The sequence below is a fragment of the Phaethon lepturus genome, unplaced genomic scaffold, assembly GCF_000687285.1.
Source record: "Phaethon lepturus isolate BGI_N335 unplaced genomic scaffold, ASM68728v1 scaffold2151, whole genome shotgun sequence".
Lineage (NCBI taxonomy): Eukaryota > Metazoa > Chordata > Aves > Phaethontiformes > Phaethontidae > Phaethon > Phaethon lepturus.
The window spans coordinates 24832-37523 of record NW_010518258.1 but is presented as its reverse complement, the minus strand read 5'-3'; the positions used below and the strand labels follow the sequence as shown (position 1 = coordinate 37523).

The 12692-nt window shown below is 42.5% G+C and overlaps 1 protein-coding gene across 1 annotated transcript; it reads left to right on the top strand.

The window, feature by feature from the left end:
• Positions 1 to 2510: 2510 nt before the first annotated feature.
• LOC104614407 (ICOS ligand-like) lies at positions 2511 to 7338 on the top strand (the record flags this gene model as incomplete). Its single annotated transcript, XM_010296633.1, has 4 exons — positions 2511 to 2551; positions 4481 to 4843; positions 5343 to 5624; positions 7162 to 7338. Coding segments are annotated over 4 exons (863 nt in total), but the record flags the coding sequence as incomplete, so codon positions are not given.
• Positions 7339 to 12692: the final 5354 nt, after the last annotated feature.

Genomic DNA, 12692 nt, shown 5'->3' with positions numbered 1-12692 from the left:
TGGACTTGATGATCTTAGAGGTCTTTTCCAACCTAAATGATTCTATGATTCTATCTTTTGTCTGGTTAGTTTGTGCCGGAACAGCACCATCCCCTGACTTTAAAATAAATAGTGCATGAAAAACTTGACTTACTGGTAGGAAGAATAATCTCACCAAACAAGAATGTATGAAAGAGGAAGTGCAACTTTCTCCCGTTTCGCATGACATTTTAAAAAACCTATAGAAGGGGAAGGTGTGGGAAAGAATTGAAAAAGAAAAAAAATAATTTAAAATATTTTTAAAAAAATAAATAAAGGAGAGAGAGAACCTAAGAAACTAATGCAGCTACACCTGCTTTTAGAGGAGCTCACTGCCAGTGTGATGGACACAGGAGCTGCATGTACATATGGGGCAAAAGGGAGGTTTCTCCACAGGCAAGAGCATTTCTCCCTTTTTCCAACAGGAGCTTGGCATTAAAGCTATTCCAGGGGAACACAGTGGGTTGACGCTGCCCCCACAGTACCACAGCTGCCATCTCCTCCAATTAAGAGGATGAGCATCTCTAGATCTCTCCAACCTTGGCTGTGACATCATTTATTAAAATAAGAAATCAAGAGCTGCTTTGTATACATACATCAGCGAATCAGTTCTGGCTGACTATCTAAATGTTTGTTAGCATTAGCAATTGCCTACCATGGGAAATTTCCTAAAGAGTCCCATAAAGATCAGTCAATTGTTGTTTAATTCAAATTATAGCTTGGGCAGGGAACAATAAAACAAACACAGCCACAGGATTAAAAATGATTAAGAACTACATTAAGGTGAGCTTGTCAAGACAGACCTTTACAAGCCTGGCATAAAATTGATGGCTTCTGCACAGTGTAAAAATACAGCAGAAATACCGTACAAGACCATGTGCAAAAGCCACCTAAAGTCACTGCCAGAGACAGAACACAGCTGCCTCCCTGGAGTGTTTAGGTACGCTTACCTGGGAGATGTACTTTAGGGCTGATTGCAGATTTACTAAAATAAGTAGTAGAGCAGAAATGTTCCTCACTGGGTATCCACTTAAACTTTTGAAACCTCACTTATGAAGCTGTTTCAAAGGACACAGAAAAGGAAAAGGAAGCGTTTTCTTCATATAGAAGTAATACAATTCAGACTGATTCTTCCCTAAGCTTTCCCCATCTCATTCTCTGGAGATGGCTCTTCAAGTGGAGATAGATTTTGCATCAGAAATGTCCTCTGCTTTCTCCATGGGAAGCCAAATATGTGAAGCTGATGGGGAAAAGTGAGGTGAGAAATGGCTGCTGGGGGAGTGAGCTTAGGTTAGGGCTTGGAGGGAGGAGGGTCAGCCGGGGCACGGCTCATTTAGAGGGAAGACAACAAACAGGCTGGGTGGGAGACCCTGAGCTTGCTCCTGGGTGGACATGAGCTGCTGGGGGCAGCTCTCCCCATTGCCCCAGCCCTTGGCTCAGTGTTGGACCTGGCTGAGGGTTGAGAACTGGGGAAGGGAACCAGCAGCACCCACATAGTGTGGCCTCATAGTCCTGCTTGCTTGCAAAAGTGAGCTGGAGAAAGTGGGGATGAGCAGGTACTCATGTTCCTCTGCCCATTGGCTCAGCTTTGTAACCTTAGTGCATCAGAGCAATATCAAGGTGGGCAACTGCAGCCACACAGCTCCCGTTCCAAAACCTTTCCAGTATCTTCCTTTCCTCTTTTTCCTTTCCTTTCCCACAGCGGTCTGGAGGAAGAAGAGCACAATGTATAGCTAGGCATGGTTGGTGAAAGGTTATTTTAAAGTAACTCTTAGTGCTCCACATTTATCTTTCTTAAAGCCCTACGGGATGAGAGTTATATCACCTGCTCATTATAGATGGGAAAACCCAGTTTAACCTAGCACCTTTTTCCAGCAGCTGTATCTCCCTTGGGAAACTCCCGCATAGATTTGCCCCTCAGGAGCAAACACACCAAACTCTTTCCAGCAAAACCTTTGCACAGCTCCCTGCTATCACACATTTCCCATTTACACATTTTTACTGAGTGCACAAAACGGCGGGCAGCATGGTCAGCTGCTTGTTATCCTTTGACCAGATAAAACTCATGGAGTTTCAGCAAAACAGTGGGATGCAGTGCTTTAACCTGGATTTAGGGCTGTGCAGCCACACTCCTTCCCAATGATCCAGATATCCTCCAGGGCCTGTTTGTCCAGTAAGTCTATAGAGTTCATCTTTCACAAGAAAGACAGGCACAACACTAGCTTCATGCCTTCTGCCCCGATTCCAATATTAGCGTGTTTTACTGCTATTCATGGCCTTGGCCACCCACCCACAGAGTTATGTCGTTTGAGCAGAAGTTTTGCAGCTGTCAAAAATGCAAATACTTTACTGGGACATTACTTAGTAGCAGTACCTAATTTACCTACTTCTGCTACTATGCTGAAACAATATTAGGTTTATTGCTTATGTAAACAACAGAGATTGTTGTTAAAGTCTATCATGTAACACTTTTGTTTGCTTTTTTATTTTAGTTATGGATTTCTGTTACTGCTCCTTCATATCCTCCAAGCTGGTAAGTTCAGAACACTTCAGTTAAAAATGAAGCTGCCATCCCTTAATGTGTTTGGCCAAATATACAGAGTATTTGTAATACAAACAATATGAACATGTGCATGTTTTCAGCAAGACACTTAAGAATTTCTCAGTGTGACATGCATCAGGGAAAGAAGAAAATATCAGTTTCAGTACTGAGAATAGCAAAAGACCTTATGGGTGCTCTTGCTTAGATTGCTCTGCTTGCTTTACAGACATCCCTGCGTATTTATCTCTGCCAACAAAAGGCCTTAGAAGCAGGGTAATACGGGCTGTTGATAAGCAGATCTAACATGCCTGGATAAAGTCCCTACTCATATTACGACTAGAATTATACATCACTGTATCAAGTACCCAATATTAGCAAATTGTTTTAGTACAGTTCCAAAAATACCTTTCAAAACAAAGGTAAGGTTAAAGGACAATGCTTGATGATATTTAAATGTTTTCAGAGTTGTCTCTTGTCTGTTATTCCTTAATGATGGGGAACAACCTCAACAAAGTCATCAAGGAAAGTCCTCAGCCCCAAAATCAGGACAAACTGTACCAGATTCAGTTTCAATAGATGCCAGCTGGCCTGTTCCTAAATAACACTGCTGATGGAGGTGCCCCCGCCTTCCCAGGCAATGTTTTCCAGAGTGTTGCTTTTCCTGCTGCTACAAGGGTTTTCCCGAAGTCTGAGCTGCAGAATCCTTGTTGCAGTTCAAGCCTGTTACTTCTTGTCTCACCCAGCAGAGGATAAGGAGAGAACATACTGCCTTCATCCCTGCAAGTACAGCAGTCACTTCAGCAGTGTTTTTAAGACAGGGAGCCCAACTCAGACATGTAGATGAGCTATTTCCGAGTCCAGCGCACCAACACAAAGACGTATTCGCCTTTACCTAAAGCATTGCTGCCTCCCACCTCTTCATGCTCTGGTTCCACATTTCCAAACCTCGATCCCATCATCTTTCTTTCCCTAATCCACCCACCCACATAATCCCTTCTTCCATCCAATCCCATGCTTGACCCCTGCCTCACCCCGCAGTCCGACATTTACAATGCGCACCCTGCTTTGGTCTCAGCAGCTAGTTGCACCGGGAGGTTTTGGCTGCAGTAGTGGAGGAGAGGTGGTGCCTCCTTCCCCACGGGGAGGCTGCGGTCAGAGCCGCCCTGGCCCTTTCAGAGTAGGTGACCTGCACCTTCTGCATTCCTCATCAGCCAGCTCACACCTCCTCACTGCTCACCAGGAGGAGAGGCTGTCTTTCTCATGTCTGGAGGCCAGGAAAAGTGCCCTAAAAGCCAGATACTGTGCTGCCTACCTCACATGGCTGTGAGAGGTTGTAAAAGTCTAACGAATGTGTCACTGGAGTTAGCCGGGCATGCTGGATATATTTGTTGAGAGGGTGACACCGATGCATTGCTATGGGGTTGCTATGACATGTCCACTTTGAGAAACACTGTCTTTACTCCCCTTCCTAATTTTTTAGGTCTCAAAATAATGGTAGCACTCTTGTGCTTATCAATCTTTCCACTTCTTCTGATTTACCTAGTGTTATTTGGCATTTTTCTTAATTAAAAAAAAGTTATTATTAAAGCATTAGGACTTGAATATGTGTCTGCAGTCAGTGGGTAAAGTGAAACATGCAGGTAGCTGTGGGGCTGGGAACACTTAGACTGGTTGGTCCTCAGAGAAAGAAACAAACAGAAGGCTCTATATTTTAAAAGGTCCCTTTGGAAAATGTACAAACAGACATGGAAAGAGTTAGCCACCAGCAAGTCAGGAGGTAGGAATGAGTATGAAGTGAGCACACTCAGGTGCCTGTTATAAATAATGATACCAGAGTCCACATGTGGTAGAATATACTTAAAAATAATTGCATTTTTTCCACATAACCTCCCTGTTTGTCTGTCTCTTCTTATCTTGTAGCTATTGCACTGGAGGAGAAGATCATTGTCAGTAAACTTGGAGACAATGCCACACTGAGTTGCATTTATGGAGGAAGAGAGCTGCACTTAAAAAATTTACGGGTATATTGGCAAATAGCTGATGATCAAGAAGAGTGTTCAGTTGTACATGCACTGATCTCAGGTCAAGACAACGAAAGTGAACAGTGTATTCACTTTAAAAACAGGACTCAATTATTCTGGGATAAATTGGAAAATGGCAATTTTTCTCTGCTACTGTTAAATGTCAGCCAGAGTGATGAACGTACGTACAAATGTGTAGTACTGCAGAAAACTGAATATACTAGAGTGATTCACCAGGCAGAAGTGGTTCTCAGTTTAGCAGGTAAGAACTTGTATCACTCGCACAAGTGATTTGCAAGTGATGCATAATCACTTGCCCAAATTCTCATTCCAACTTTTCAAATTCGTGTCATTTTAATACTTCATTTAAACATACCCTTGACTTTGAAACATACTTCAACCCTTTGCTGAAGTGAAGTCTGCTTAATTTAAATGTTACAGATAGGCCATCTAAAACTGGGAGAATACCAATAACAGCTGTTGATCCAGTGTGTGGTTTTTTTCAACTTGGTTTTCATTAATATAAGGGCTCTTTCACATGACTGGGTGATAGCAACTTAAGAAGTTGCTTTCTTCCCTTGGGGTTGGCTTCAGTAGTTCCAGCAATTCCCTCAGCTCTCTGGCTTACATACCAAACCTGCAGGTGTTTCCCTTTCAAGTCATGAGGGTCATGTGAAACCCAGAACTTCGGCTTCAGAACCCACGTCAAAATTTTGTCTTTTACAGTATGTTTCAACATTTCTTTTTCTCTCGCTCTCCAGCTAGTTACAGCCAGCCAATACTCAGTGGACCGATAAACAGTGACAGCACTGGAGAGGAGATGACTTTCAGCTGCAGGTCTGGCAATGGATACCCAGAGCCCAATGTTTATTGGATAAATAAAACAGACAACAGCCACCTGCCTCCATCTGAGCTAAAGATCACCCCTCATGCCGATGGCACTTACAGCATTTTTAGCACGCTGAAGGTTAAAGCCACTTCTAACATGCAGATAGAGTGCTCCATAGAAAATAAAATACTGCGGGAAAATCTGTCAGCCAACTGTAAGTCCTTTCATGATACTTCACATTTTCTAGATAACAGGAATATCAACCAATATGTCTCTGTCTGTAGATATGCACGAATGAGGGCTATGCATTAATTCAGTAGTTCCAAAAAAGTGCCGAGAAGAGCTCAGGATTTGATTCAAGCTAGTTATGCTTAGCCATGGACTTTAACTTCTTCCACACTGAAGTGTGGAAGTTCACTGTGAAGTGAACACCCCATCAAGTGTGGTACGACAGTGGCACTGAGAAGCTCTTGCATCCAGGACAGTCACTAGGCTTTCCCCCCAGGAACATGATGACTGGGGGAGTCAGGTTATTTTTCAGGGTGCACCATACAACAGATCCATGATTCCTGAATGCCTACCCAACTGCTTTGCAACACTCAGATTTGCTTTTTACGCGGTCTAGTTTCTGTTTTCAGTCCCCAAAACTTCATTTCATACAGTGTGCTATTTAAAGTAGGCCCGTAGCAAATGGGTAATATTAGCCCAATAAAACAATACACAAGTATAATATGCTATTTACTGCTGATATGAGTGATTAGTAAAAATGTGAAGAGTTGAGCAGCTAAATACTCAAAAACAGAAAGCTATTTTAAGAAAAGCTGTAGCTATAGTACCAATAGGGGATTTCATGATTTCCAAACAGCTGTGTAGAGAAGCTATCTGGAGCAGGAGTGTTTTTCTGGAGGTGGCTGTTCAGTCTCATTGCTGTTCCTGGTCCTGTCTCCCGCCACGCCTTTCTCTCACAGGTTTCTGCACCCTGGTGCAAGGAAGTTGGTCTGCTTGCATAACTGTAGCTGGATACCTGCAGTTAGTTTACCTGAACGTGCCAAGGAGTCCCATACTGTGGACTTAACAACACTGATCCCACAAACATAGCCAAATGATATAAACTATTTCCAGGAACAAAAATTGTGCACACAAGCAAAAGTTGCACAGCAGAGTGTTTATGTGATAGCATACTCTTGCTGTCATCCCAAATTAAAGGAAAACTAAGAAACCTTGTCATTGGTTTCCTACTGGCATTCTGTCATATCGTATTCTGGGGAAAACACCTTCATCATCTTATTTTGTGCTGGCTTCTAAAAGCACTGCCACACTTGAAAGAGCAAGACCTGGGATTTGAAACCTTGAGTTTGCAGCAATCAGTGGGAATTCATCACTAACTTCAGAGAAACAGGTTTTCACCCACTTTTCTGAATATACCATCAGGTTTACATTATAGATTCTGTATAGATTTCTTTTCAGCTGAGTCTAGATACAAGCTCAAACATAGTCTCCCAAGGCTGGCAGGAAAGAACAACAAAAAGGAAGAAAGAGGCATGCATGCAGTATGATGAATAAACTGGCATTGTATTACTAGACTGCATAAGCTAAAAATGTGCCTTGCTCAGAAGGAATACCACCAGAATCACAGTGATATTAGTCCTTCAGAAGTTTTTGTGTCTATGTAAAACGGGGTCAAATATTTGCTTGTTATGAAATGTGAAAATATATACCTAGCTACATCCTTTTTTTCTATTTTATTCTAGACACACAGCAGAAGCAACGCAATGGTCCTAGCACAGAAAGTCACAAAAACCTGGGAAAAAATGGACGAGGTGCTCAAGCAGCTGGCATAGTTTCCATTGTCATTCTGATAGGTCTTCTAGCTGTTTTAACCTGCTGGCTGTGGAGACGGAGGTCCTCTAAATTAGTATCCTATACAGGTAATGAGGGCCTTGATTTGCATGACCAAATCTGAAGAATTCTTTTCCATTTGCCAAAATATTTAATGTCATCTAGTTTTTCTAGCATTGCTAGAAGGTACAAGTAAGCTGCCTGCACACAACAGCAGGAAACCATGCTTTTATCAAAAACTGGAATGCCCTGGGGAGGACGCATAGTGCTCAGGACATGTGGTTTTTTTATGGTTTTCTGCTATGGTGCCTGAGCCTCAGAGGAGTTAACTGCTGGATGTGAGTAACGCAGACTTTGTGCGGGTTCAAGCCCTAGTTTCTCAGCTGTGATCCCTTCAGGCTGTTTCTGGAGGGGATGGTCCTCCACAGAACAGGACCGGGGTCAGTAGCTCACTCTGCTTAGCATGATGCAAAGCAGAAATGAGAGGATAAATTGATCCTGAGAGCTTCAGAGTCACTGGCCAGACAATTAAGGGTTCAAGATCCCACTGGGATCAAGCAGCTTGCTATGAGTTAGAAATAAAGCATGTCTCACTGCTGTTCCACATTATATGTGCGTACCCTCATATTGCTGCATTTGCCTATGTGTGTGACTCTTGAGTGCTTGGCAGGACAGAACAAAAGGTAGCTCTAAATAAGTCAGATCCACAAGACTGTGTCTGCTGATGTATTCGAGTACCTCTGTAAGCCACTTGACAGGTATACAAGAGCTAACATCTAAGAAAAGGGAGCAGGGGCAACCACACTTTTCAGTCCATGCCCTCTTCATCATGGCTAGCAAGCCCAGATACTTTGGAAAAGAGCAGGAGAAAGCAGGGTAGTGATCTCACCCAGCACCTGCAGTAGCTGTGCTAGGAGCCATGTCCTTCCTTCAGAAACAACCCAAGAATGGTGCAGGACTCTGTCCCAAAACATGGAGCAGCACTGTTCCTTCAAGTCCAAAATCTATCCTTGCTGAAATGGTGACCTAGGTTTTAAAGAAATAGAGTATGGACTACATTTTGCTGCCCAAAAACCATTTAGCACACTGAACCCTCGACTTTGGTGGATGTTGCTTAATATTAATCTCATGTGGATAAAGACTATAGTTATCTACCCTGCATGCTTAAAACAGTGCATTTGTTTCCACAGATGTCCAACCAAATGAAGACAACGGAGAACTCAACTGTAAGTATTAAAAATACATTGCTATATTTTTCTCAAGAGTGATTTCATAGCTGCGGTACTCAAGTTCAGCACAAAACCTTTGTATTAGACTTGCTGGATGTTACAAACTCAAGCCTGTAAAGCTATAGTCCTACTTCTTCTCTGTCCTTGAAGACTGTAAGCATCACCAAAGGCAGCCTGAGAGTCTTGGTTCCCAGAAGTTCCTTCAACAGTTCAGGCCAAAAGACATGACAAATCGACAGGGGACACAAAGCCTACAGGCTGAAGCCACCCTCCCCTCCTGTTCTACAGCCATGCTGCAGCTACTGTTGGCCATCAAGATGGGTGGATTGTGCTATCAGCCAAGCAGAGCCAAACTTGGAAAATCTATTTTAAAACACCAATTTTCAAGTCAGGACAACACTGACCATTTATTACTTCATATCGTGTCACTGCCCATCACCAAATGGTTGTTCCCTATCTTTTTAGGCACCATATCCTAGAAGGTCTTTAGCTGGGATACAGGAACATCATATGCTCATGTCTATGAATCTGAGCACATATGCACCCAATTTAAAAAGTACTAAGCACACTCTTTTCCTAGAGAGAAAAAAAAGGCAGTTTAGACCTTCAACGTGTTCATATTTTTTATAGGCAAGAATGCCATATGCAGGCCAGCTAGTTTACAAATTCATTTATCATTTGTAGTGGGGGAAAAAATAAAAACAGGGCAAAAATATCCAAGACAAATTCGGAAAAAAAAAAAAAAATCGGCACAGGGGACTTGCAAGAGTACAGAGAGGATGAAATATATGCCTATTTTGTATTTAATTTGGTAGTTTCTGCTGAAGCAAATGGCTGTTGCCTGGTTGTCTCTGCAGAACAGGCAGAAAATACTGTGGTTCTACCAAAACATTAATAGTGAAAGCATAGTTTGCCTTAGCAGATGCTGTGAATATACCTAATTCATAAGATCAAGCAGAAGCAAAATAACCCTTAAATTAAAAAAAAACTTCTAAAACTTCTTTGGTGGTCATGCGAACTGGGTTAACAGTCAGTTATTTTCCAGACCCATCATGCAACCCCAGTCTGATCCACAACATTTGCGTTTGCTAAACATAAACAGGCATTACACTGTTTCCTGTAGAGCATAACATGGACAGGAGGATGGATTTTCTCCTTAAGATAGAGAGACATTTTCTCCTTCCATTCCTGTAAGCTGCATTAACATAACACAAGCAGTTCCTTTAAGGTCAACTTTCTCTGTGTACTTACTTGCACCAGGCCCTATTTAATTAGATCCCTGGAATTAGCCTGTAAGTAGAAAAACCTCTGTAACATCAAGAGGGGTAAATATTTATCTTATATCGAAGGCATATGTAGCATTTGTTCATTAACAACAAAACAAAGACACTTGCCTTCCAGACACTGTCTTTTCCTTGGCATATCTCCGCACCATTTGTGGAAGAGGAGGTTGGACAGCAGCTTTGGTGGTTTGCTGCTATCAGAAGCTGTCCCACCTCTGAGGGCTGTTTTCTGCCAACAGAGCCACATAAAGCACAGAAGGCAATATCTTTTGGGCATCCCAATTTATGGGCAACTTGGACCAATACCAGAGAAATGAGAATGATCTAGGGAATGTGATCTCTGATGAAAGATTGGTTATGTTTGTTTAGGCTGGAGAAGGCAAGGCTGATTAAAGACACAATAACAACCCTCTTCAGAGAGTCCTTAAAGAGGATGGGACAAGTTATTTATTGTACTAACCCAGTGGGCACAGCAGGCTTAAACAAAGGAGATTTAAGCTAGATGTTAGGAGAAGATGCCTAAGGGTAATGATAGTTGAGCACTGAGGCAGAGAGTTTGTGCAGGCTGGCAAGTCTCCATCAGTCCAGGTTTGTTGCTGTTCTGTTTTTTCTTAATGAAAGAAGAAACCTGTATCTGTCAGAAATTATTTGGAAATAGCTGATACTACCTTGTGGCAAAAGACAGGCTCTTGAAGAAATTAATGTTTCAATGATAATTTGAGATTTTCAAGCAACTTGTGTGTGGTGGATGGGGAATAAGGCACTGCAGAGGTGTACCCACAGGGTGCACTCTGCCACAGCATTTTGCTTTTCAATACTGATGTAAATATGGTTCTGCTTCTATGGGTTTCATTTTACAAAGAAGGTAGGATCGTGTCACAGGGGACAGGCATCCTGAATACTGCAAAACCCAAAGAGAGCCATACTCTAAACCAAAAAGAGGCTACTGAGACTAGCTTTGCTGTTACAAAGTAGTAAGTTTCGGAAACTGGAGAGAAGGCGGGTTGTGAAGAAGTGTAGTTTCATCCCAGTGGGGTTAGTCTCTTCAGGCACCCGTTAGTCAGTGGGGCAGGGTGCTCCACTAAGGAGAAATTCAGAGCTGGAGCAATTCTGAATTGCTACATGGAGGAATCCCTCCACTGCCTGTAGAGGAGCCTCAGGAAGCTGGTTTCCCTTGACCACAGATAGGTTTTGTGCATCTCGTTCCCTGAAGTAGCTTAAAATGAACCAAAAGTGACACTGGCATCCCTTCAGAAGGGAGGGGGATGTTAGCAGGAGAGGACTTTTTGCATTTGCACAAAAAGAGGCACTTTCAGTCTTTGCACAAGGGCAGAGGGACTCTAGTGTCTTGGGTATCGAGGCAGAGCTTCACCCCAGCCCATTCTCTCTCAGCAGTGTGAATACATCTTTTCCATAGCTTTGCAGCTTGTTCAACTGATTACATAGGAAAAACATCCTACAATATTATTATTTCGCAGGGATTTTTTTCTATTTTCTTCTAAATAGAAGTTTTGTTTTTACAGCACCTATCTGAGTGGAAAGTCTGCCAATAATTTGGACAGCTGGAGATGCGTCAAGAGAAGTGTAATCCCCTATCTCGGTGGCAGCATTGCTTGTATTACAAGTGACAGATTTCTACAGAGTGCGCCAAGATAGATGGTGGGAAAAAAAAAGTGCTTCTCCAACACAAGAGACAGCAAAATCTGCTGGATTTCTGTTCCAGCCACTGGCTGTGGCCACACAACAGTTGGGTCACTATGCCAGCTAACCACTTTGGACAATAGCAGAAGCAACTGCCTTTCAGGAACATGGGAAGTTCTTACTGCTTCTCCTTAACTTGATGATAACTACTGAATGTGAAGAATGGCAGCTAAAAAAAAACCCAAAACACAAAAAAACAAATCTGAAGGACTCTCTGCAAAGTGAGATTTGTGACCTTTTCCACCTTTCTCTGTCTACAGTACATCCTTTCATTGTCTGGTTTCACCAGCTGCATGTTATTGGTGTACAGAACTAGGTAGAACATTTTGACCCAGTCCTCCAAAAATGGGAGTTTTTTTAACACATTCAGTGCTTATGTAAGGCAACATATATTCTTAAAATACACTTGATAGCAACATTTTGTTTTTTACAAAATATTCCACCAAAAAGGGGAATTCCAGTTTTGACAGAAGCCGGTGCATGCTGTGTGAAGGAACATGCTGTGGAAATCTGACAGATGAAAAATAGTGGTCTCTGCTGTGGTAATGCTAAGTTACCTGGATTTACCCTTTTCAGGATGGAAGAAAAACTGTGGTCAAGCTCTGTGAAATTCAGCTGGTCTTTATTTAAGCACTCCCCTGTGGCTTCCAGGGAGGATTGTAAACTGAAATTTTTAAACTGAACCTCTCCTTGTGTCCCACTCCTCCACAAAAAGTGCAGACTATATTCACTGTTTTATCCATGAATGTCAAGAAAGCCAAGAACTGCAGTTTCCTTTTGCCAGTGCCTACACGTTGCTGGTTCAGCCCCAAGTCAGCCAAGAGCAACTGGTTGAAAATAGTGAAGCAGTAAACTTTGCTAGGGGTAGGAGGTTTTGAAGGAGGAGGAATCTATACTAGCTCTCTTGCCTAGGTAGGGCAGTCACCCCATCTTGTCATGGCAGGGTGGAGATGATTATTTTAAACTGAGCTTTGGAAACGCTTGGCTTCTCCTGCACCAGTTGCTAGACTAAAATTCCACCATTTTTGTGAATAAGTCACTGCCTTGTTTGTACTAGCTCTGCAGGGAAGAGGCAGTCCAGTGTCAACTGACACAGGACATTGATTTTTCACATCAAGATCAGCTTTCAAATCCCAGCCAAATGAAGGTAAAATTTGTTGTCCTGTTCTCCCATCACACAGAATCCAGAACCATTTGGCAATAGCACAGTTAGCAGTAACGCCCAAGGAG